The sequence below is a fragment of the Mandrillus leucophaeus genome, unplaced genomic scaffold (genome assembly GCF_000951045.1).
Source record: "Mandrillus leucophaeus isolate KB7577 unplaced genomic scaffold, Mleu.le_1.0 Scaffold101, whole genome shotgun sequence".
NCBI classification, from domain to species: Eukaryota; Metazoa; Chordata; class Mammalia; order Primates; family Cercopithecidae; genus Mandrillus; species Mandrillus leucophaeus.
The window spans coordinates 359,229-385,727 of NW_012098210.1; the positions used below are offsets into that span (position 1 = coordinate 359,229).

The following is a 26,499-nucleotide window of genomic DNA, read 5'->3' on the forward strand; positions in this document are numbered from 1 at the left end:
CTCATTCAGCCCCTTCTCCCCACCTCCTCCATGGGCCCCTAGGGTGCTATGGACATCTTTGAACACCCTTGCTGTAGCCCACCTCCTGCAGCACCCACACACTTCCTGGAGTTGGGATTCTCCTAGAGGCTTCCCTGAGACTTCTGAGGGTGCTGAGGAAGCCCCATCACCTTCTCCAAACTCCACTGAGCCTGAGGCTGTGTGGTATGTGGGGGGTCCTCCTGCTGGCCTGACCTTCTGGAGCAGCCCTTGGCCCGCCCTCCCTCCTCTACACTTACAATCAGGCCTTCTGCTTCCAGTGGACGTAGGCGGCAGAGACACCAACCAGCAGCAGCACCTTGGAGCCCAGGAGGAGACCTAGGAGGAGTGGGGCAGTAGGAGCTGGCACCGGGCCTGGAAATCAGGAGACAGGAGGAGTCATGAGAGGGACCACTTGGGAGGCCATCCCAGGGGCCTCAACTGAGGCTATCTGGGCTGGTCAGTTCTCCAAATCAAGAGTTCAGAATGAGAAGATTGGAGCAATTCTCTACACTTTAACAAGTGCAGTTTGGTGTTGCAGAGACAGGGGCTATCAATCAGGCTTGTGGAATTCAAACCCTGGCTCCCAGACCTGTTCACCACCCAGGTCCCCTCTCTGAGCCTCAATATCTTTATCTCTAAAAGGGACAGCAAATGGCTCCTACTTCATAGCACTGGTTAAAAGGAGAAAATGCCAGGATGACAGTACAGTATCTGACACAACTGCTGCTCCTTGGCCCCCTCCCACCTCCCTCCTCTTTCATCCAAGTGGTCATTTAGGCCAATAGCATGGCAAAGAGGAGTGAGACCTCTACTACGAGTTAGCAGATCTGAGTTAAATCTGAGTCACTTGCTAGCTGTCATTGTTCTAGGTATGAGACGCACCACCTGGGAATTTCAATGTCTTTGTCTGTAATATTTGCAAATTAGGATAAAGCCACGTTCCCACCCATGTTCAAGGGTTCTGGGGAGCCTTGATTGCTATATCACGTAGGAGGGAAATTAGACAACATCCATATAAATTAAAACACATACACCCTCTGACTTAGCAATGCCACTTCCAGTGGGCATCTTCCCCCAGAGAAGGATAACATATGTGCAGGGTCATCCACAGCAGAATTATTTCAAAAGCTCAAAGTTGGGAACCACTTACATATCCATCAACAGAAGACTACAAAATAACACTTGATATTTCCATAAATTGACATATTCTGCAGCTGGTAAACAATGGAGCAGGTCTCTATGTCCTTATATGGAATCTCAATAAGAAATTATATGGCTTGCATTTGGGAGAGGTTTTCCAATCACCAACAGAGCACAGAGAATGAATGAGAGAGGCATTCTAAACCTTTGAATAACTATGAAAAGGAGAAACACTGGCTTCCTATTCAGTTCTGTTCAAAGAGCTTTCATGTAGCACCTACTATGCGCCAGACTCTTCTATGGAGAGAGTGTCTAATGCCAGGACGGAACGAAACCTGCCTGGAACAGGATCTGGGCTCTTGCCCCAACCCTAGCTGGCCCTGTGACCTTGGGCAAGGCCCCTGTCATTTCTTGGCTTCAGTCTCCTATCTGTAAAAGGGCATTGGGCTAAATGGTCTGAAGTCCTTCTTGCACTGACATTCCAGGATCCAGGAGCTAAACTGAGGATCCAGGGCCTCTGAAAGAAAACCCAAAATAAGCATTGTTGCTGCCTTAACTGAGGGACCCCTAAGTCATCCTTTTAGGGGACCTCTTCCCTTAGGTGAGGGACATTCTGAGATGGCCCAGCTCTGCTTGAAGCCTTTAGTGACTGTGTGCAGCAGTCCCTGAGTCACACAAGAGTTTCCTGAACAACCCACAACCATCCTGGATAGACCCATAAAGCTCTTGGCATCTCCTTTCACCAGGGCCATCAGATTAAACAGTGAATCTCTGTCCTTCAGGAATCTGCCCAGTATGATGTTTCCGAAGATTAAATAAAGAAAAACCTAATATACTCCCTCAGTGCTCTGGATGGATTTATCCTCATTAGAAGGGAACAGAATGTAAGCTTGGTGAGAACAGAGCTTGTGAGCTTTTTTTTTTTTTTTACAGCTATTTGCTCCACCACGGTGGAGGCTCACACACAGTAGGTTCTCAGTGAATGCTTGTTGCGTAAAGAAGAGTCTCGGCCATGCTGAGGGGGAAAGTGCTCTGTGGACGCAGCAGGCAAGGTCTAGTCTTGTGCCTGGGAAAGTCACTCAAATCGTCAGTTCCCTTATCTATGGAAACATGGCTGGGCCAGATTAGAAGAGGCAAAGGCTGTGGTGCCAGGCAGACTAAGGTTTCAGACTTCCCCATCATTTACCAGCTGCCAAGCCTTGAGTGAATAGCATGATATCTCCAGGCCTCGATATACCTGATGTGTAGAAGAGGGTGGCATCAGATCATGAAAGTGAGCACCCACTGCCACCCTTGATTGTTGCTGACAGAGAGGACAGTGCTATTATTGACTTCTTGTCACAACTTAGGGGACGAAGGAGGCCCACACTGTACTCTCCACGCACAGACATCGGAGTCCCTGGTCCAGACTTAATCTCCACGTTGGCAGGAATTGCTCTTAGGAGCTTCACACAGTAGTAGGTGCCAGTGTCTTCGAGGGTGATGTTACTGATGCGGATGGAATAGTCTGTGCTGTTTCTCTTTCTCTGGTCTGAAATAGTTGTTACCCAGGGAGAGTGGCATCCTTTTGGACTGTAGATTAATTTCCGGCCTGGACCAGCTCCTCTGAACCACTGGACCAGTCCCACAGGGAGCAGGGAGGTCACAGTGCAGTTCAGAGTGGCCGTTTCTCCAGCTGCAACTGACACGAATGCCTCAGGCTAAATCACCTGCAGCTCCTCACCTGCCACTTCTAGAAAGTAACAGAGCCATCATTTATTCATCCTTACGTGATCTTGAATGTTTCCTCAAGTGTTTATCAATGAACTTCAATGACTGGGTGCATACCAGGAGAAGGCCCTGAGCTCAGCACACTGCATGTATTATCTCGTTTAACACTCACAAGTCTGTAACATGAGACTGTATTACATGTGAGGACGCTGAGACACAGAGAGGTTCAGTTTCATGGGGTTACTAACCTGAGTGGAGTGGAGCTCCTGAGCCCCGCTTGGAAGTGTCATGCTTTGCCGAATATTTGTGCTTCCACTTTCTGGCCATATGGAGTATTGCACTTTCTTTTCTTTTTTCTTTATTCTTTTTCTTTTTTTTAAGATGGAGTTTCGCTCCTGTTGCCCAGGCAGGAGTGCAATGGTGTGATCTCGGCTCACCACAACCTCTGCGTCCCAGGTTCAGGGGATTCTCCTCCCTCAGCCTCCCGAGTAGCTGGGATTACAGGCATGTGCCACCATGCCCAGCTACTTTTGTATTTTTAGTAGAGGTAGGGTTTCTCCATGTTGGTCAGGCTAGTCTCAACTCCTGACCTCAGGTGATCTGCACGCCTCGGCCTCCCAAAGTGCTGGAATTACAAGCGTGAGCCACCGTGACTGGCTGCACTTTCTGAATCATTGCATTGGGTGGGGCCATGTGACTGCTTTAGGCCACTGAGTTGTGAGCAGAAGTGATGGGTATAATTTGTGGCTGTGCATTTAACTGCAAGAGCCTCTATGGATTAACTTCTCCCTTCCACAGAGACCTACAAGGCTCTGATGAGGTCAGCTCCATCAGCCTGGATGCCTGAATGACCATGAATTCTCCACATACACTGAACATGCAGCTTAACTAACAAACTCAACATTGTTTTAAGCTTCTGAGAATTTCTCACCCATATTGTAATTACATTACCTTAGATTCCTAATGTTGATGTGACAAATTATCAGAACTTAGCATCTTAAAACAAAAGAAATGTATCATCTTATAGTTCTGGAGGTCAGAAGTCTAAAATCATGTTATGGATAGAATCAAGGAGAAAAATATTCAAATATACAAAGGTACGGATGACACGTTGGTGACCATTGCAGATAGGTAGGATGAAGAAGTCCGGAGATCTACTGTGCAATATGAGGACTAGAGTTAATAGGATTATATTGAATTCAGTATTTTTGCTCAAACAGTCTATCTTAGATGCCCTACACACACACACACACACACACGTGATAACTATGTGAGAGGATGGATGTGTTCATTTGCTTGACTGTAATAACCATTATCCTATGTCTATGTATATGAAAGTACCATGTTTTACCCCTTAAATAAGAGGTGTCAGCAGAGCTGTGTGTATTCTGGAGGCTCTGTTCCTTGCCTTTTCAAATTCTAGAGGCTGCCACATTCCTTTTCTCATGGTTACATCTTCCCGTCACTCCAACCTCTTGCTTCCATTGTCATATGTCCTACAAAGACCCTTTTCATACACTGGGCCCATCCTGACACTAGACCAAGATGTTAAATCACTATCTTAAACTTGCTCAAACAGCTAAAGAAAACAACAGACAAACAACTAAAGAAACATTGGAATATGATGCATTAATAAAATAAGAACAACAGCAAAGAAAAATTATAAAAATTAAACAAACAGAAACTTAAGAGTTAAACAGTACAATAATTGAAAAATCCACCAGAGGTGTTCTCCAACTGGTGTGAGCAGTTAGAAGAGAGACTCAGAAAACTGGAATATGGAATAGTTGAAATTATTGTGACTGGGGAATAGAAAGAAAAAGGAATAAAGAAAAACAAGCAGAACCTGAGGACATCGTGGGACATTATCAAATGGATCAACATAAACACTGTTAGAGTTCTAGAAGAAGAAAAGAGCAAGTGAGAAAGGAACAGATTATTCAAAGACATAATACCCCAAAACCTTCTGAAACTTGATAAATACATGAATCCTCAAATTTCAGATGCGGAAGAAACTCAAGTTTAACTCAAGGAAAAACTCAGAGACCCACACTAAGACACATTATAATCCAACTGTTGAAAACTAAAGTCAGGGAAAGAACCCTGAAAGCAGCAACAGAAAATGGATTCCTCACATACAAGAGTTCCTCAATGAGATGATCAGCCGGTTTCTTATCAGAAGCATTGGAAACCAGAAGACAGAGGAGTGATACACTGAAAATACTGCAAGAGGAAAAATCTATCAACCAAGAATCTTATACCTGGGAAAACTATCCTCTAAACATGAGGCAGAAATTAAGATATTCTCAGATGAACAAAAACTAAGAGAGTTCACTACCATTAAACCTTACCTACAAGAAATGCTACAGGGAGTGGTTTCAGGTAGAAATAAAAGGATTCTACATGGCAACTCCAAGTTGTGTAAATAAAAATGTCCAGGCTGGGCAGAGTGGCTCGTGCCTATAATCCCAGCACTTTGGGAGGCCAGAGCAGGCAGATTACAAGGTCAGGAGATCAAGACCATCCTGGCCAACATGTTGAAACCCTGTTTCTACTAAAACTACAAAAGTTAACTGGGTGTAGTGGCATGTGCCTGTAATCCCAGCTACACGGGAGGCTGAGGCAGGAGAATAGCTTGAACCAGGGAATCGGAGGTTGCAGTGAGCTGAGATCGCACCACTGCACTCCAGTCTGGTGACAGATTGAGACTCTGTTTCAAAAAAAAATAATTAATTAATTAATTTTAAAAGTCCTGCTACATGTAAATTTATTTTATTTTATTTTTTTATTTTTGCAGGATCATAGACAGAGGCTAACAAATCCTCCTTCAGGTTTATTTGTATAAATAGCACAGAAGGACCCCATCCCCATGAAGATGGCAGCCTGGAGGCGGGGGTGGGGGGTCGCACCAGTCCTTCTGTCCTCACGTTGGCAGACAGAGATATCTACTCTGTAGCCTTTGTAGTGGCCTGGGCACCTTTGGGAGCCTGAGCTGGAATTGAAGCTGGAGCTGCAGCCTGGGCCTTGGTTTGATCCTGGGCTTTGGCCTTTGGCTGGCACAGCCGGACCCCTTGGCAGTGTGAGCACGAGCACGCTTCCCAAAGTTGGGGTGGGTAATGTAGGCAAGTCAATCAAGCTTGCTGCTGACACCTTTTGGGATCTTGGGCTTAATCTCCTCGGGCTTTACGAGGGCCTTGACAGCCTCGGCACATGCACTCATGGCCTTGGCATTGTTGGCCTGCATCTTCCTTAGGCCCTTCTTGTTGTGCTTCTTGGCAAAGCGCATGTTCCTCAGGAACTTGTGGTCCACCCCCTTAAGAGATTCGTATCTTTGTGATTGGGGTTTCTTGATCCTATTTCTGTGCCATTTTCGGGACTGGTTGTGTGTGGTGTGGTTCTTGGACTTGGCCATGTCTGCACCTTAAGCCGCGGCTCCCGAAGCGCCTAGAACCGGAAGAGAGTAAATTTATTTTAATTCATATTTTTCTGATGCTTCAACATCCCACAATCATGCTGTGAGTACTCTGCCCAGGTGACCATGCGCACCAGTGTGATAAGGCTGGTCCCTGGAACAAGTTTCTTGCCCTCCCATATTGTGACCTAGTCCCATAAAAAGACACCAGTAAATCCCATCATGCTCTTTGCTTGTACCCTGTACCCTGACTTCCAGTAAAGGCCCTTGCTGAGGAATTCTTTCTCTCTTGCTTCCCTATCTGCTTGATTGAGCCTGCTTCCTTGGAGCTCTTCTCATATGTCTTTCTACCTGGCATGCCCTACTTCCCTCTCTAGGACCAGTGAGTAAAATAAATCATACTCCATATGCCTTTCCAAGTGAAATCTTCATGGCCATCTTAGAGTAATTCGTAAAGACCCAAAAGCCTGACTTTACCATTTTCAATACTAATGGCAATGAAAATGGGATCATTCTAAACTGGAGTGGAAAGTTCCTAGGAGATGCTCTTTAACTGTTCATGGCTTACTAATTTGCTACTCTGATTGGTTCCACAACTTGAGAAGGCTTTTTACACTGATGGCTTTCTTGTGCTGTGCTATGTGCAGCTTTGTGTTACCTTTTGGAGTTCTGCCAAGACTCTATCCTGAAGTGAGGATCCTGCTTAAATATCAATAATGACATCTACATTTCTTCAAGAGCACGGGATGACATAACACTGATAACAGCCCCTTCAAAGGAGATTCATGTGATATGCATATTAACATCACATTATTCAGCATCTCTAAGTTGTTTTGAGTTTTGAGGTGCCAGTGACAACATATTCTTCTTTTACAAAGTTTATTTACAAATTAAAATCAATAGGCACCCCTGTTAGTGCCTCTAAGCAAAGAAACAAAAATACCTCTTCTCTGTGGAGACTTCAGCAATTTCTTTCTTGCTTTTTGGAGTTTCTAGACCATTCATGATGGCCATACATCCAGGGCCTTTCATGTGAAAACAATGCCCCTCTCACCCTTGTGCTATACTCCATTAAAACAACAAATGCCTGGTCACCTACTGGGATCTCCTATCCTGGAGTCCAGATCTAGGAACAATACTCTCCTGTTGCAGTCATGAACCATAGATTGCCCCACATGCGAGGCTCTGCTCATCTGAAATGGGGCCCACTGGAAACTAAACTTTCACTGAAACGCAAAATTAAAATTTCCATCAGGTGCAGTTGCATACCATTGTGTTGACTGTCGGTCTTATAATTTGTTGATGCAACAATTCTCAACCAAATATTAGCAAACTGAATTTAACAGCACATTAGAAGGATTCTACACCATGACTAAGTGGAATTTATTCCTAGAATACAAAGATGTTTCAATATACAAATGATAATGTAATATACCATATTTACACAATGAAGAGAAAAATACACGATTATCTCATTGGATGTAGAAAAGCATTTTACAAATTTGAACATCTTTTTATGAGAAAAATAATAAAAGGAATATATGGACATTTCTACAACATGATAAAATCATATACTCATATTACACCATTTATCTACTTATCATGTGTATTGGTTATTGTCATTTCTCCAGTAGAATATAAGCTCCAAAAGGTCAACTACTTTTGCTCTTTTATTCACCAATGCACACCATGTTCTATGTCAGGTCCTGGCATATAGTAGCTATCCAGTATATATGTGTATAAGGTGTGAATTACTCATTAAGACACTTCCCTGGGATACTAAAACCTATTTTCAGTGGACTGCATCTGTGATATTTGCTAGAAACTGAGTTTCCCATGTAGATGACTTAGTTTAAAAAACATTCATTTGCATACACAAAGAAAGCAGAAGAGCCCAGGAGGAGAAAACCACAAACCCTCATCCCCACACCACATCCCCGCTCACTCCCACGAGCAGTAGTTACAGAAATGTCATGGCATAGAATCAAGGCCACAAGCATTTGACAAGAGCAACAGTGAAACCTGTGATCTCTAGAGTCAGAGTGCCTGAGTTCAAATCATAGCTCTACCAGTTACCAATGAGCATCCTCACAGCTCTTTGTGCTTCTGTTTTCTTATCTGTGAGTGGTGGGAGGAGAAGGTTAAGGGGAATATCTATTTTGGGCATAATGACCATCTGAAGTAACAGCTGTAAGGCATTTCCAACAGTGTCTGGCACATGGTGAGTATTCAAAAATTGTGAATTGTTACTTTTTAGGTTTTCTAAGTCATGGAGTCTTCAATCAACATTACATGATAAGCATATGGATATAGCTATTGATATGACTATAGATGTAGATAACATAGACAGAGCTCTCTGTTTTATCCCTTTCTTTCTCCCTCCTCATTCCTACCCTTCAAGAAAGAGGGAACTCTAAGACAGTAATGCACAGAAGTTCTGCTTTGAGATAAAACTCATTTTACCAAGAGAGAAGTTTGCTTAAAGGAATTGCTTATTTTAACACATTGGGAGAGTTTCAGTGGTAATATCAGAGAGTAGAAAAGGGAAGAGAGTGACTGGGCAACAGGGAAAACCAAATATCTCTTCAACGTGCATTTCATGTAAACTAATGAGTGGAAGAGATGTAAGGAAAGTCTTTTTAAAATCCTGTGTGTTTCAGCATGATCAAGTGAGATTTTTCTAAGGAATACAAGGATGCTTCAAGACACATAAACCTATAAATGCAATACACTACATCAGCAGAATGAAGGACAAAAACCATAGGATCATATTGACAGTGACAAAAAAAAAGCCTATGACAAAATTTAACATTTTTTAATTATAAAAATGCTCAAAAAAGTAGATGTAAAATGAATGTTCCTCAATACAATGAAATCCATATATGACAAATCCACAGCAAACATGATATCCAGTGAAAAAAGTCCAGGCAGAGGGAGATGGCTTTAACCCCAACCAGCGCAGGAACCGACTTGGGGAGGCCTGTGGAATATAAAAGTAGGAGCAAAGGCGGGAAGACCCGTGCATGCACTTCCAGATCCCCGTGTGGACCGATGGAAGCCATTCCCTACTGTTCCACACAGGGTACTCTGTGAAGGACAGCCGAAAAGTTTAAGCAGTTGGTTTCAGGTTGAAGGAAGCCCCCAAGGGGGTTTCACAATAGAACCTCGGTTGGGGATGAACTCCCTTAGCCAGGACCAGGGCAGGGGAGAGTGAAAAGTGGGCTGCAACCTCGAGTGCAGGAGCCAGGCACCTGGCTTTGCAGTGGATGGGGAGGGGCGTGATCTGAAAGCGGCAGCTGTTATCTTCACTGGGGTAATTGGAATTTGAGTGCAGGCTGACTGGTACTTAGCTCACTGCTGCCAGTGTAACACTGTGGGAGTGGATCTGCCTCTCCAAGTGCGTGGGAACTGTGCGTGGGCTTACTGCTGCCTGCTCCCCACCATTCCATGTGCAAACCCTTCTGTGCAGCACAGACAGCAATACTCCCCTCTGGAAGGTGAACCCAGTGATCTGAGACCTGCTCCCATCCCCCAACACCCACAGGGGCTGCTGTGTGCCCTGCCAGCAAAGACTCAGAGTGCAAACCCCCTGACCCAGCTCCCACCTGGCTTTGCTCTGCCACTTGCCCTGGTAGCTTCACACAAAGGACAGAAACTCTTAAGAACTATATGCCTCTCTCCATTGCCTGAGAAACCAGAGTACCCCCACTAGGCAACATAAGGCAAGCGAAAATCCTACTGCAACTACTGCAGCTGGTGCTGTTTTGCAAGCGTCACCTCCTGGCTGGAAGCCAACCAACACAGTCCATGATAGCATCTCCTGGTGGAATCACACTGCACCCAAGGAAAAGACAACTGTATAATCTCAGCTATCACTACTGCCTGCACCACTCTGGCTAACCAGGAGGTCCTGAGTCTGTCCACATGATCAGATCATTCCACTCTAACTGGTATTCAAGAAAGTGAGCACACTAAGGCTATCAATAAACAAGGAATCTCACAGAGTCTACATCACTCACCTGCTACCCCCATTTGAGCTAGTGCTGCTACCCATGGCTGGAAGACTTGAGGACAGGTCACATCACCAGATCCCTTGCAGACACTCTCCAACATGAGCTTGGAGTTTGGCAACTTCACTGGATGGCTAGACCCAGAGGAACAATAACACTCACAGTAGCCTGGTTCCCAGGGATCCCCACTCCTAGGAGAAGGGCGAGTGCACCACATCAAGGGAACATCCTGTGAGACAAAAGAATCCAGACAACAGGCCTTGAGGATCAGATATTTCCATTGGTGGGAAGTTTAGCACAGGCACAATTGCAGTGCTGGACTCAACAGGGTAAGTCTTCAGCTGTAGCCCAACAGTCAGACAGCCTTGGTGCACATGAAGGGCCTTGAATAAGGAAATGTATTTTCTCCCTTTTTCACCATCACAGGCTCTGTTGGGGCTTCTCTCATGGGAGCTAAGTGTGGGTGCGACTATAGACACCCTTTCTGGAACACATCAGGATGATGGCATCCTCACAGGAGAAGCATCCTCCAGGTGCCAGCTTGCACAAGAGACAGAGTCACAATTCCTCTCTACTTGAACATCAACATTCCTACCCATGAAAAGAGGTGCCTGTCTGATCTGAATGCTGGAGTACTGGGACAGGAGTGTGTCTGAGAGGTGAATAAATTTCCTGCTGACCCGGCAGGGGAGCTAAGGTGGCTTCCATCCTTCCCTCTGATAAGATCTCAGTGCAACTCACTGAGAGCTCCTCCAAGAACCTCTGTCAAAGCTGGAACTTCTGCCCACCATTGGGTATTGCATTTATCCACCTGCTGTAGTCACAACTAGTTCCTACCCAAGGACACCTGCCCTACTGGCCCCTACTACAACTAGCATGTGTGAAAGCCATTATACAAAGACTTTATAACCAAGGAACTCTTACAGTCTTCATCCCTGGAGGCACCAAGAACCAAATTAGGCTGTAACTAACTATAAGTATTAAAGTCTCATCCTTAAGGGGAAAAAGAAATTAAAACAAACAACAAATATAGTCAAATCAAAGATAAATTCAAGAATAGTTAGAAGAAATAGCCTACTCAAATGAGAAGGAACCAGAATATAAACTCCGGTAATATGACAAAATATGGTTCCATAACAGCCCCAAAGGATCACACTAGCTCTACAGCAATGGATGCAAACTGAGATGAAATATTTGAAAATGCTAGATAAGGAATTATTAAGCTACTCAAGGAGATATCAGAGAAAGGTGAAAACCATCATAAATTTTTTTTGAAGTTTAGGATATGAATGAAAAATTTTCTAGACAGATGGATATCATCAAGAAAAACCAATTTGAATTTCTGGAAATGAAAGACACACTTAGGGAATTACAAAATGCAGTAGAAAATTTTAACAAAACACCAAAACAAGTAAAAGAAAGAATTTCAGAGCTTGGAGATAAGGCTTTTGAATTAATTATATTAGGCAAATTTTTTTTAAAAAAGGATTAAAAGAAATGAACAAAGTCTCCAAGAAATACAGGATTATGTAAAATGACCAAGCATAAGAATAATTGATGTTCCTGAGGGAGAAAAAATAACAAGTCTGGAAAATATATTTGAGGGAATAATTGAGGAAAATATCCCTGGCCTGGCTAGAGATCTAGATAGCCAAATCCAAGAAGCTCAAAGAACTCCTGGGAAATGCATTGCAAAAACATCTTCACCAAGGCATATAGTTATCAGGCTATCCAAAGTCAACATGAAGGAAAGAATTCTAAGAGCAGTAAGACAAAAGTATCAGGAAACCTACAAAGGAAAACCTATCAAACTAACAGTAGACTTCTCAGCAGACACCTTACAAGCTAGAAGGGACTGGGGACTTCTCTTCAACCCCCTAAACAGAACAATTTTCAGCCAAGAATTTTGTACCCTGCAAAACTAAGTTTAATAAATAAAGAAGAAATGAAGTAATTTTTAGACAAACAAATGTTGAGGGAATTTGTTACTACCATACCAGCACTATAATAAATGCTAAAAGGTGTTCTAAACCTAGAAACAAAAATCCAATATGCACCAAAACAGAATCTCTTGGAAGCTTAAAACTCACAGGGCCTACAAAACAATAACACAATGAAAAGAAAAAACTATCTAGGTAACATTTAACATGATGAAGAGAACAGTACCTCACTTCTCAATATTAATGTTGAATGTAAATGGCCTAAATGCTCCACTTAAAAGATACAGAATGGCAGAATGGATAAAAAAGTCACAATCCAAATATCTTCTGTTTTTAAGAGACTCACCTAACAGAAAGATTCATATAAACTCAAGGTAACATGGTGAAAAAAGATATTCCACACAAATGGAAGCCAAAAGCCAGCAGGAGTAGCTATTCTTATTTCAGATAAAACAGGCTTCAAAGCAACAACAGTATAAAAAGGACAAAAATGGTCACTATGTAATTATAAAAGGATCAATCCAACAAGAAGATATTACAATCCTAAATTTCTAAGCACCTAACACTGGAGCTCCCAGATCCATAAAACCATTACTAATAGACCTAAGAAATGAGACAGACAGCAACACAATAATAGTAGAAGACTTTAATATACCACTGACGGCACTGGGCAGACCATCAAGACAGAAAGTCAACAGAGAAATAATGGACTTAAATTACACCCTAGAACGAATGGACTTAACATATATTTACAGAACATTCTACCCCCAAATTGCAGAATATATATTCATCTCATCAGCACAAAATAGACCATATGTTAGGTCACAAAAAGTCTCAATAAATTTTTAAAAATCAAAATCGTATCAAGTATCCTCTCAGACTACAATGGAATAAAACTGGAAATTAAGTCGAAAAGAAACACTCCAAACTACACAAATACATAGAAATTAAATAATCAGCTCCTGAATGATAACTGGGTTAAAAATGAAATCAAGATGGAAATCAAAAAGTCATTTGAATTGAATGATAATAATGACACAAGTTATCAAAACCTCTGGGAAACAGCAAAAGCAGTGTTAAAAGGAAAGTTTACAGCACTAAATGCCTACAACGCAAAGTCTGACAGAGCACAAATTGACAACCTAATATCATGCCTCAAGGTACTAAAGAAACAAGACCAAACTAAACCCAAAGCTAGAAGAAGGAAAGAAATAGCAAAGCTCAGAGCAGAACTAAATGAAATTCAGACACCAATAACAACAACAAAATACAAAAGATCATTGAAACAAGTAGCTGGTTCTTTGAAAAAATAAACAGAGAGACCATTAACTGGATTAACCAAGAAGAGAGAGGATGCAAATAAGCTCAATTAGAAATGAAACTGGAGACATTACTACCGACACCACAGAAATACAAAAGATCATTTCAGACTACTACAAACACCTTTATGCACATAAACTAGAAAACCTAGAGGAAATGGACGAATTCCTGGAAAGATACAACCCTCCTATATTAAATCAGGAAGAAACAGAAATTCTGAACAGACCAATAACAAGTAGTGAGATTGAATAGGTAACCAAAAAAATGGCAAACAAAAAAAAGGTCCAGGACCAGATGGATTCACAGCTGAATTCTATCAGACATTCAAAGAAGAATTGGTATCAATTCTACTGAAAGTATTTCAAAAGATAGAGAAAGAGGGACTCCTCCCTAAATCATTCTATGAAGCCAGTATCACCCTATTATCAAAACCAGAAAAGGACATAACAAAAAAAGAAAACACAGACCAATTTCTCTGATGAACATAGATGCAAAAATCCTTAACAAAATACTAGCTAACCAAATTCAACAGCACAACAAAAAGGTATTTCATCATGATCAAGTGGATTTCAACCCAGGGATGCAGGGATAGTTTAACATACATGAGTCAATAAATGCGATACATCACATAAACAGAATTAAAAGCAAAAACCATATGATCATCTCAACAGATGCAGAAAAAGCATTTGACAAAATCCAGCATTCCTTTATGATAAAAGCTCCCAACAAATTAAGCATAGAAGGGTCTTACCTCAAAATAATAAAAGCCATATATGACAAACCTATGCCAATATCCTACTGAATGGGAAAAAGTTGAAAGCATTCCCCCAAGAACAGAACAAGACAGGGATGCCCACTTTCACTACTTCTATTCAACATAGTTCTAGATATCCTAGCCACAGCAATTAGGCAAGAGAAAGATAAAAGGTAAAGGGCATTCAAATGGGAAAAGAGGAAGTCAAACTATTGCTGTTTGCAGATGATATGATTGTATACCTAGAAAATCATAAAGACTTCTCAGAAAGACTCCTAGATTTGATAAACGAATTCAATAAAGTCTCAGGTTACAAAATCAATGTACACAACTCAGGAGCACTGCTGTACACCAACAACCACCACACTGAGAATCAAATGAAGAACTCAGTCCCAAACAACTGCAAAATAAAATACCTAAGAAAACAAACAACAGCTGCAAAATAAATAAAATACATAGGAATGTACTTAATCAAGAAGGTGAAAAATCTCTACAAGAAGAACTACAAAACACTGCTGAAAGATATCATAGGTGACACAAACAAATGGAAACACATCCCATGCTCATGGATTGGAAGAATCAATATTAAGAAAATGACCATACTGCCCAAAGCAATCTGCAGATTCATTGCAATTCCCATAAAAATGCTAGCAACATTTTTCACGGAATTAGAAAAAACAATCCTAAAATTCACATGGAACAACAACAACAAAAAGCACCCGCATAGCCAAAGCAATATTAAGCAAAAAGAACAAATCTGAAGGCATCACATTACCAGACCTCAAATTATACAAGGCTATAGTTACCAAAATAACATGGGACTAGTATAAAAGTAGGCACATAGACCAATGGAACAGAATAAAGAACCAAGTAATAGAGCCCAATACATGCAGCCAATTGATCTTCAACAAAACATGCAAACATATAAGCTGGGGAATGAACACCCTATTTAATAAGTGGTGCAGGGAAAACTGGCAAGCTATATGTAGAAGAATGAAACTGGATTCCTATCTCTCACTTCATACAAAAATCAATTCAAGATGAATCAACGAGTTAAATATAAACCTGGAACTATAAAAATTCTGGAAGACAAGGTTGGAAAACCTCTTCTAGGCATCAGCCTCATTAAAAAATTCATGATTAAGACCCCAAAAGCAAATTCAACAAAAACAAAAATGAATAAATGGGACCTAATTAAAAAGCTTCTGAAGAGCAAAATAAGTAATCAGCAGAGTAAACAAACAGCACGTAGAGTTGGAGAAAATATTCCCAAGTTGAGTTACAATTGACTGGTAAGGATACCAAGGCTCACGACGGCAGAGTGCCTTGTCCCAGATCACAGAGCTGGGAAATGGCAGAGCTAAGATGTGGCACAAGTGGTGGGGCTCCAACCCATGCTCTCCTAACCACTGTGCTACTGACACTCAGTAATAACCCTAACACCACCACCATCCAGAACTCTGTGCACATCCTCTCCAATCCCCACAGAGTCCATAATGGTGGCCATGATCATCACCATTTTACAAATGGGAAAACTGAGGACTCGAGGGTAGCCAAGACTTTACCAAGATCACACAACCTTGGGAAACAACCCCATCATTTACTGAAGTCTATTCTCTCCCCAGGCTTGCTGTATCCTCTTAACATCTTGGAATGGTTGGTATAATTACACCCTACATATGAAGAAACAGGCTCAGCAAAGGGAACTGGATTGCTTGAGATCACACAGCCTTGAAATAACACATGATTTGGCCTACAATATGCTAGGTGACTTACAGAGAGAACCTTAAGTCCTTTCTACTCTCCTAAAGGAGTCCAAGATTGTCATGATTTTACAGATGAGAAAACTGAGGCTAAGAGAAACGAAGGCATTGTCTCCTCATCCCCCATGCGTGACTTGGGCATTTCCTGTGTTTTGCCAAGCTTTCCTGTTCATCAAAGAGTAAGCACTAGAACTTCAACATCCCCAACACTGACTGCCACCTCCCTTGTCCGTTTGAGATTCTTGGCTTCATGCAATTCAAGGGAGAAGCCTCCCTCCTGGCTGCCCAGGGCTGGTTACTGTGTAGTTCTCCCCCTGGGCTCCCTGTGGTTACTCTGTAGCCATAAACAGAAGACCCTGGGTTCCTAACAGCCCAAGAAGAGAATGTAAACTCTAGTTCACACGGAACACAAGAACTCTAAGAAATGTCTCGTTCCCACATCCTTAGTCTTCAGTGCCATGAGTGGGTGGGCACTTTGTAACTGCCCAAGGGGTTCACCTTGCCCACTGCCTAGACAGAATCGATTTATTAAGACCAGGGAACTGCTTGAAAGAGTAATTCACGCAATGCTGGCTGTGCAGGAGACGAGAGCTTTAGTATTATCCAAATCAGTCTCTCCGAGCATTCGGGGAGCAGAGTTTTTAAGGATAAGTTGGTGGGTAAGGAGAAACCAGTGAGCCGGGAGTTCTGATTGGTCAGGGATGAAATCATAGGGAGTCAAAACTGTCTTCTTGAGCTGAGTCAGTTCCTGGGTGGGGGGCCATAAGATCAGATGAGCCAGTTTTTGTTTTGTTTTTTTATCTGGGTGGTGCTACTGATCCATCAAGTTCAGGGTCTGCCAAATATCTCAAGCACTGATCTTAGGAGCAGTTTAGGGAGGGTCAGAATCTTGTAGCCTCCAGTTGCATGACTCCTAAACCGTAATTTCTCATCTTGTTGCTAATGTTGGTCCTACAAAGGCATTCTGGTCTCCAGGTAAGAAGGTCTGCTTGGGAAAGGGCTGTTACCGCCTTTGTTTAAACTAAGTTTCTCCCAAAGTTAGTTCAGCCTATGTCCAGGAATGAACAAGGACAGCTTGGAGGTTAGAAGCAAGATGGAGTCAGTTGAGTTAGATCTCTTTCACTGTCTCTCATAATTTTGCAAACGTGGTTTCAGTGTGGTCTGCTGAAAAGCAGGAGGCTAGACTCAGCTCCATGGATGCTGCTCAATGAAGGAGAAACAGCACATGTAAGAAGAGTCCTAAATGCTAAGACATATCTTTTAGGACAGGTTCAACGTAAGATATAATGCCTGCAGGATCTTTCTGATGGGGGTTGTCAAGCCAGCCTCTCCTACCCATACAAGAAGAAGGCTTTTTCTTTTTAATGTTTATTGATATAGAACAGAACAACACAACAGTTTAGAACGAGAAGGTTGAAGCATTTCCCTACACTTCAGCAAGCACAACTGGGTGTTGCAGAGAGAAGGGCTGTGTGTCAGGCTCTTGAGGGTCAAACCTTGGCTCCTCTACCTGCTCACAAGTCAGATCCCCTCTCTAAACCTGTGTCCTCATCTATAAATGAGGCAGCAAATGATCCCTCTCTCATAGCACTGGTTATAAGGAGAAAATGCCAGATGAAGACACAGCATCTGGGACAGCTGCCACTCTTTGATCCCCTCCTCACTTTTCTCCAATCTCATCCAGGGCATCTTTTAGGTTAATGGCTTGGAAAAGAGGAATGAGCACTCTACTAGGAGTCAGCACATCTGAGTTACTCCTGAGCCTTGATAAGGGTGCTTACCTAGGCACAATATGAACCATCAGGGAACTTCAGTGTCTTTGTAATATCTGCAAAATCAGGGTAAAACCACCTTCCCTACCTATGTTCAAGGGATGCGGGGCGGGGGGGTGCTGATTATTACAACATCAAGAAGAACACATTAGCAATAGCTACACACCTTAAAACACACATACCCTCTGACCTAGCAATGCCACTTCCAGTGGGTGTCTTCCACTTGAGCAGGATGATGCATGTACAAGGCCACCCACTGCAGCGTTGTTTTAGTAGCCCAAGGTTGGGAACAACTTACATATCCATTAACAGAAGACTGTAAAATAAAGTTTGATAGCTCCATAAGTTGGAGTACTCTACAGGTATTAAACAGTAGAGCAGCTGTCTATGTCCTGATATAGAATCTTTATATAAAATGAAATAGGTCAGGTACATTGCCTCATACCTGTAATCCCAGCACTTTGGGAGGCCCAGGTGGGTGGATCACCTGAGGTCAGGAGTTCGTGACCAACCTGGCCAACATGGTGAAACCTTGTCTCTACTAAAAATACAAATAATAGCCAGATGCAGTGGCAGGCACCTGTAGTCCCAGCAACTCAGGAGGCTGAGGCAGGAGAATCACTTGAATCCGGGAGGCAGAGGTTGCAGTGAGCTGAAATGGTGCCCATGCACTGCAGCCTAGGTGACAGAAGGAGATCCATCTCAAAATAAAAATAAAATAAAATAAAATGCTTACTGTTTTCCAGTCAGGCTCAGGGTCTGGATGCCAGGGGTATTCTGAACCTTGGGAAGGTGACGAAAAGGGGAAGTGCTGGCTCCCTCTGAGTGGTTCTGTTCAAGGAACATTTATTTAGCACCTAGGATGCACCAGGCTCTTCTATGGAGATGATGTCTAGCACCAGGGCAAGAAGAATCTGCCTGGAATCAGATCAGAGCTCTAATTTGGATCCCATCACTAACTGGCCCTGTGACTGTGGGCAAGACCTATGTCACCTCCTGGCCTCAGGCTCTCATCTGTCAACAGGGGGTTAGGCTGACTGGTCTGAAGATCCCTCCTGTGCTAACATCCCAGGATCAGGAGTTAGACTGTGAATCTGTATCTTTGGCAGGAAACTCAAAGTGAGCATCTTTGCTAACTCCACTGGGGAACCTCTAAGTCACTCACATGGGGGGCCTCTTTCCCAGAGTGAGGGATATTCTGAGATGATCCAGCTCTGACTGGAGCCTACAGTACCTGTGTAACTCAATCCCTGAATCACACAAGAGTTTCTCTAACAGACCCACAAACACCAAAGCTCGTGGCATCTATGCCCACCAGGGCCATCAGATTAAACAATGAATCCGTGCCTCTCAGGAATCTTCCCAATGTGATGTTTTTTGAAGATTAAACTAAGAAAAACACAATTCCTCTCCCACCCTTAACAAATTCCTTCTTATTGGAAGGAAAGAGAGGGTAAGGTTTGTGAGAGAAGAGTTTTTCCCTGTTTTGTTCATCGCAGCTTGCACAGCAACCAGGGCAGAGCCTGGCACATAGTAAGTTTTCAGTGAGTACTAGTTACATAAAAAGGAGACTTGGCCACCCAGAGGGAGGAAACACTCTTTGAAGGCAGAAGGCAAGGTCTGGCCTTGTGCCTTGGCAAGTCACTCAATCTTTCGGTTCCCTCATCTGTGGAAGCCAAAGACTGGGTCAGATGAGAAGAGACAAGTTGTGGAGAAGGCACACAAGTGTTGCAGACTTTACCCACCATTTTCAGGCCATGGGTGCCTGGGTGAATAGTATAATGCTTCAGGCCTTAACTTAACTGATCTGTAGAAGGGTGTGACATCAGATCATGAAAATGAGCACCCACCACCACACCCGATTGTTGCTCAATGGATGGAAGGTGTTACTATTGACTTATTGTCACACACTGGGGGATGAAGGAGGCCCACACTGTACTCACCATGCATAGACAGCTCAGTGCCTGATGCAGACTTCAACTCTATGTCAGGACTCCCTTTCCAGAACATCACACAGTAGTAGGTGCCAGCGTTGGCTTTTGCGATGCTAGTGATGCACATGGAAAAGTCTGTATTGTTTCCCTTCGTGATGTCTGAAATGCAAGCTATCCAGGGTGAGTGGCCTCCTTTTGAACTGTAGATCAGTTCCTGCCCTGTTTCAGTTCCTTTGAACAATCTGTGGGCAACTGGGAGGTGACAGAGTGGTCGAACCTCCAGCTGTGACCGACACTGACTTCTCAGGCTGAATCACCTGCAGCTCCTCCTCACCTGCCACTCCTGGAGGGAAACACAAAACAGTCATTTATTCATCCTTATGTGGTGGTTATGTTTTCTAAAGTGTTTATCAATGACTTTCATTGACTGAGTACACCCCAGGAGTGGGCCTTGAGCCCAGCACACTGCATGTATTATCTCATTTAACCCTCACAACAAGCCTGTAACATGAGACTGTATTACAAGTGAGGACACTGTGGCACAGTGAGGTCCAGTTTAATGGTGGAGTATGAGGTTGAAGACCTGAGTAGAACTCCTAAACCGTCCTTGGAAATTTCATGCTTTGCCAAATATTTATGTCTCTACTTTCTGGCCAAATGGAGTGTTGCTTTTTCTGAATCATTCCGTTGGGTGGGGTGATGTGACTTCTTTAGACCACTGAGTTCTGAGCAGAACTGATGGGTATAATTTGTGGTCTGTGCATTTAACGGCAAGAGCCTCTGTGTATCAACTGCTCCCTTCCGCAAAGACCTACAGGGCTCTGATGGAAGCTACTTCCTCGATTTGGATTCCTGAGTGACTATGAAAGACAGAACTCTCAACACACAATGAATATATGGCTTAAATAAGAATAAAACATTTTTTAAGGCCTGAAATTTTTTATCCATAGCATAATCACATTACATTAGTTTCCTAATGATGCTGTGACAAATTACTACTAAATTTATGTACTACAACAATAGAAATGTATTATTGTATACTTCTGGGGGTCACAAGTACAAAATTGGAATTGTTGAGCTATAACCAAGAAAAAAGAGAAGAACTCAAATACGCAAAGGTGGAGAATAAAACTTTGGTTTCCTGGAGTAGGGTTGGGGAAGGTTATGGAGAGATGTATGTCGAAAGATACAAAATTGCAGATAGGATGAAAAACTCTACAGATGTCATGTACAACATGAAGACCCTAGTTAATAATATTGAATTGTTCTCACAATTTTTACTAAAAGATAAGATTTTAGATGCACTTGGCATACACACAAACCAAGGCAACTATTTGAGATGATGGTTATGTTCACTTGCTTGACTATAACAGTACCTCTCTCTATATATATCTCAAAGCACTTTTAAATATATACAATCTAAACAGGTGTCAGCAGAGATAATAGTTTTGGGTCTCTGTCTCTTACCTGTCCAGTTCTAGAGGTTGTTCACATTCCTTTTCTCACAGTTTCATCTTTCCATCACTCCAACCTCTTGCTTTCATTATCACATGTCTTTCTTTAATTCTTGCTCTCCTGCCTCCTACTCATAAGGACTCTTGTAATATATTGGTCCCATCCTGATACTAGACCAAGACTTTAAAACAACTGTCTTAAAATGCTCAAAGGGAGCTGGGTGCAGTGGCTCGTGCCTGTAATCCCAGCATTTTGGGAGGCTGAGGTGGGTGGATTGCCTGAGGTCAGGAGTTCAAGACCAGCCTGGCCAATGTCGTGAAACCCCATCTCTACTAAAAACACAAAAAATTAGCTGGGCATTGTGACAGGTGCCTGTAATGCCAGCTACTAAGGAGGCTGAGGCAGGAGAATCACTTGAACCCGGGAGGCAGAGGTTGCAGTGAGCCAAGATCATACCATTGCATTCCAGCCTGGGCAACAAGAGCAAGATTCCATCTCAAAAATGCTCAAATAGCTAAAGGAAAACATGGACAAAATCTAAAGGAAATTAGGATAAGATATATTAACAAAATGAGAACATCAGCCAAGAGATAAAAAATATTTAAAAAGAACCAAACAGAAGTATAAGAACTGAAAGTCATGATAATGAAACATTCACTAGAGGAGTTTCATAATAGATTTTAGCAGGAGGAAGAAAGAATCAGAAAACTTGAAATGAAATTATTGAGTCTCCAGGATAGAAAGACAAAAAAGAATAAAGAAAAAGGAACAGAACCTGAGGGACTTATGGGATACCACTAAGTGGATGAACATACACATTATGAGAATAAGAGAAGAGGAAGAGACACAGAGAGGAAGAAGATGGTTATTTGAAGAAATAATATCCCAAGTCCTCCCAAAGTTGATTAAATATGTGAATCTACAAATATAAGATGCTGAACAAACGCCAAGTAAGATAAACTCAGAGATCCACACTAAGATATATTATAACCCAACTATTGAAAGCTAAAATGAAACAAAGAGTCTTGAAAGCAGCAAGAGAGAAGCCATTCCTCACATACAAGAGATCCTCAGTAAGATTGTTGGCTGAGTTCTTATCAGAAGCATTGGAGGCCAGAGGCAGTGGGATGTTATGTTTAAAGTTCTGAAAGAAAAAAAAAAAAGCCATCAACTAAGATTTCTATACCTGATAAGACCATCATTTAAAAATACGGGATAAATTAAGATATTCATGGATACACAAAAGCTGACAGAGTTCATCTCCTCTAGACCTGCCCTACAAGAAATCTTAAAGGGAGTCCTTTAGGTTGAAATGAAAGGATGCAATATAATATCTCAAAGTTGTCTAAAGAAATAAATATTTTTGGTTGTGGTGTACAATTTTAGAACTCCATATTTTTCTCATGCCTTGATGTCCCCACAAATAGGGTGTGAGTACCCTGCCCAGGCAACGAAGTGCCAATGTGATAAGGCTGGTCCCTGCCACTAGTTCTTGCCCTCCACTACTGTAACCTAGTGATATTCAAACACACCAGTGAAATTCCCTCATGCCATTTGCTTGTGTACTTTACTGTGACTCCTAATAAAGGCATTTTCCCAGGGGTCCACCCAGTCTCATCTCCCCACCTGCTAAGTTGAGCCCTTTCTCTAGGAGCTCCTTCTAAATGGTTCCCTGTGTGGCATGTCATGCTTCACCTTCTAGGAACTATGAGTAAAATAAATCATTTAATTTTATATGCCTCTCGGAGTATGATTTCTGCAACTGTGTTGGAATGATCCCCAAAGATCCCACCAGTGAGTGATACTTACTCCACCATTTACAACACAACTGGTGATGAGAATGAATCATTTAAAATGGGTAGAAAGTTCCCAGGAGATGTTTTTCTTAACTGCTGCTGGCTCACTAATTTGCTATCCCAATTGGCTCCACCAATAGAGAGGGCTTTATATCCTGCTGGCAAGATGAGCACTACTTTGTGCTTACGCCAAACTCTCCATCCTATAGTGTGGATCCTGTCCCAATATCAGTAACACACCCCAGGATACCACTTCCTATCCACGATTCCAGCAAAAGGAGGATAATTAAACTATCATTGCCAGGGATCTGAAGTTACTGGGCCATGTGGATTGGCTACTTCTCAGTGTACTTCGGAGTGATTTTGATTTGAAGAAGAACTCCTGCTGATAGAATGGAGATCTCGTTTGGTGCTGAGTGCATATCACTCTGTTCCAGCCTCAGTAATAAAGACAAGTTGAGGGGTCCGGTGGGCTACAGCTTGGGTGGGTGGCGCTGTCCCCACTGTTCAATGTGTTGTTGAATTACAGCAACACAGATGCTTCTCAGCTTGTGACGAGGTTATGTCCCAGTAAACCCATCCTAAATTGAAAATATTGTGAGTCAAAAATGCATTTAACATACCTAACCTACTGAACATCATAGCTTAGCCTAGCCTACCTTAAATATGCTCAAAACTTAAATTAGCCTAGAGTTGGGCAAAATCATTGACACAAAGACTACTTGATAAAAAAATTATTGGATATCTCCTGTAATTTATTGAATACTGTACTGAAAGTGAAAGAATGGTTGTATGCGTACCTGAAGTATGGTTTCTGCTGAATGTATCACTTGCACACCATTGGAAAGTAAAGACTTAGAAATCGAACCATTGTAAGTCAGGGACCACTCATAATTTCCTCTCTTCTCTCTTGGTGTCAGGCAGCCCTCCTTTCTCAGAGAGTCCTCCATAGCACCTTATAAAGCTCTGTGCTTCCAGGGCTGGTGAGAACTTCTCTGTTTCATCCCCTGCTGCTGTTGCTTTCATCTCCCAACTCCATTGGATATCTCAGATCTCATCCACAGAGATAGGTGGCTCAATGTTTTTAAAAAGTAGAGAAAAGACAGAAGGGGCACTTCGATCTCACTCCCCCAAGACACTCGGTTTCTTGGATCATTTGAGATTATAAATCAGGATAGGAAGCCACTCAGGACTACCAGGGGCTTCTCAGGTAAACATCCAAAGAGAGAGGGGAAATCTGTATCCACTCATAGATGCAAGCCATTCCAAAGGATTTTGCATCCTGGGCAACATGGCAAAACTCTGTCTCTCCAAAAAATATATATATATATATCTCAACCAGGTGTGGTAGAGCATGCCTGTAGTCCCAGCTACTTAGGAGGCTGAGGTGGGAGGATTGCTAAAACCTGGGAGGAGGAGGCTGCAAGGAGCCATGATCGTACCACTGCATTCCAGCCTGGGTGACAGAGCGAGATCCTATCTCAAAAAAAAATATATATATACACACACACACACACACACACACACACACACACATATATATACATATACATATCTATATATAAAATAAATAAATAAAGGATTTTGCTGAAGAGAACAGAAAAGGGAGGGGGATGGACTGATTATACTGGAGTCATCAGGGCCATCTCAGGGAAAGGCTACTGCCTAGGAGGGCCATCCTCTTCCTGCTTTTCCTCTTATCAACCAGAGACAGAAATAAAGACATAGCTTCCAGAGGCAATAATCCCAAAATAGGAAAAAAAAAAAAAAAAAAAAAAAAGGAAAGGAATACATTAACACTTATGTGCTGAGCAAGCGTTAGGTTTAGAAAACATAATGCTACCCTTAGATTACATAATGATTTAAAAACAATACACAGCAGGAAAAAGCAAAAGATAAATAAATTCTGGGTACATCTATATTGTAATATAAATTGCGCAAAAACCTTTTAATCCGAGGAATGCGATGCCCCTTTCAATGAGAAAGCAGTCATGTCCCACTTCCCTCCTTCAGCTAAGTAATCATCTCTTGAGGTTGCTTGCCATGTGGACTCTAGACTAACTGATGCCCCAAGTAGCTACAAAATAATGTAACAATGCCATATGTGGACACCACAAGTCATACTCTATAGTTAAATAATGTATAAAGGTTACTAATCGATGTTATTTTTGTAAAGCAATGAGAATTCCTGAGAAAAACTTTTGTAATCATCCCCTCCCCTGGTTTGTCCTTTTTCCTTAAAAGCTCGAGTCTGTTCTTTATTCTCCAAAGTGACTTGGAGGTGTTTCCTGGGTTACAGTCTTCAAATTTGGCCCAAATAGACCTTCTACTTATATTAATTTTACCTAAGTTTCTTCTTTTAGTTAGACATATCTATTATAGTCAGCAGGATTCAGAGTGACCTCCCAACCCTGAACACACTGCCTTCCCTTTTGGGCTCAGTGCTTGGTAGCAGCATTAACGCAGTATGTTCCTCACACTCCATAGGCTTCACAGGGTGCAAAAGGGTGTGTCCTCCTGAATTCAGATCTCCCTTTCTTTTTTAGTGAGGTTTTGCCATTATTTGGGCTGTTCTCTCCAACCGTCTCTTTTTAGATTGGAGGTTTTGATCTCTGTCTATGGGCAGGAGATTCTGGTTTCAGGAATAAAACAAAAGATAACTGTCTCTTCTGCTGCTATTTCACAGCAGGTGTTCCAGGTCACAGCATTGGCAGTCTTGCATAAGTAGTTTCATTTCTTTTGGCCTAAAATTACACAGCATGCTGTTAAAATTGTAGCTGTTTTCTATTGCATGAAATTCAGACTTGTATTTTCATTTGTGACCAATTCCTGTTTGTTCACAACCAAAAGAAACATGAGGATGAGTTCAATTCTCCCGAAGAGAATTGCATGAACAGTTGTTACATGCGAGAGAGGGATTCATGACTCACTGGTGACACTTTGTGGAGTGATGCTCACAAAGCAACACACTTTGACCTGATACATTGTCCTAGCCTTAGCCACTTTTGAAAAGGAAATTCTAAAATTAAGGGAAACTGCTGGACAAAACTGAGCTTTCCTTTAAGGGGCAACCATCCTTAGGAAGACCAGCTGCATTTGTGTATAATATATATTGTGTTAGTCTGTTCTCACACTGCCATAAAGAAATACCTGAGACTGGGTAATTTATAACGAAAAGAGGTTTTGTTAGCTGGGTGTGGTGGCTCATGCCTGTAGTCCCAGCACTTTGGGAGGCAGAGCCAGGGGGACCACCTGAGATCAGGAGTTCGAGACCAGCCTGACCAACATGGTGAAACCTCATCTCTACTAAAAATACAAAATTAGCTGGGCATGGTGCGGTGCTGTGCCTGTAATCTCAGCTACATGGGAGGCTGGGGCAGGAGAATTGCTTGAACCTGGGAGACATATTGCAGTGAACTGAGATCACACCTTTGCACTCCAGCCTGGGCAAACAAGAGCAAAACTCCGTCTA

At 42.3% G+C, this 26,499-nt stretch overlaps 1 protein-coding gene and 1 pseudogene across 2 annotated transcripts in view; both read right to left on the reverse strand.

Moving 5' to 3' along the window:
• Positions 1-280: 280 nt before the first annotated feature.
• The window catches only part of LOC105536153 (signal-regulatory protein beta-2-like), a 61,174-nt gene continuing 34,955 nt past the window's right edge, over positions 281-26,499 (reverse strand). Inside the window, exons 5-7 of the mRNA XM_011975428.1 lie at positions 20,054-20,119; positions 2,447-2,830; positions 281-393 (exon numbers count right to left, since the gene is read on the reverse strand). Coding sequence (XP_011830818.1) covers positions 281-393; positions 2,447-2,830; positions 20,054-20,119 — 563 coding nt within the window. The remainder of the gene's footprint in view (positions 394-2,446; positions 2,831-20,053; positions 20,120-26,499) is intronic.
• Positions 5,817-6,324, reverse strand: LOC105535347 (annotated as a pseudogene). Its single transcript, XR_001005416.1, has one exon. The product of XR_001005416.1 is annotated as a 60S ribosomal protein L29-like (transcript).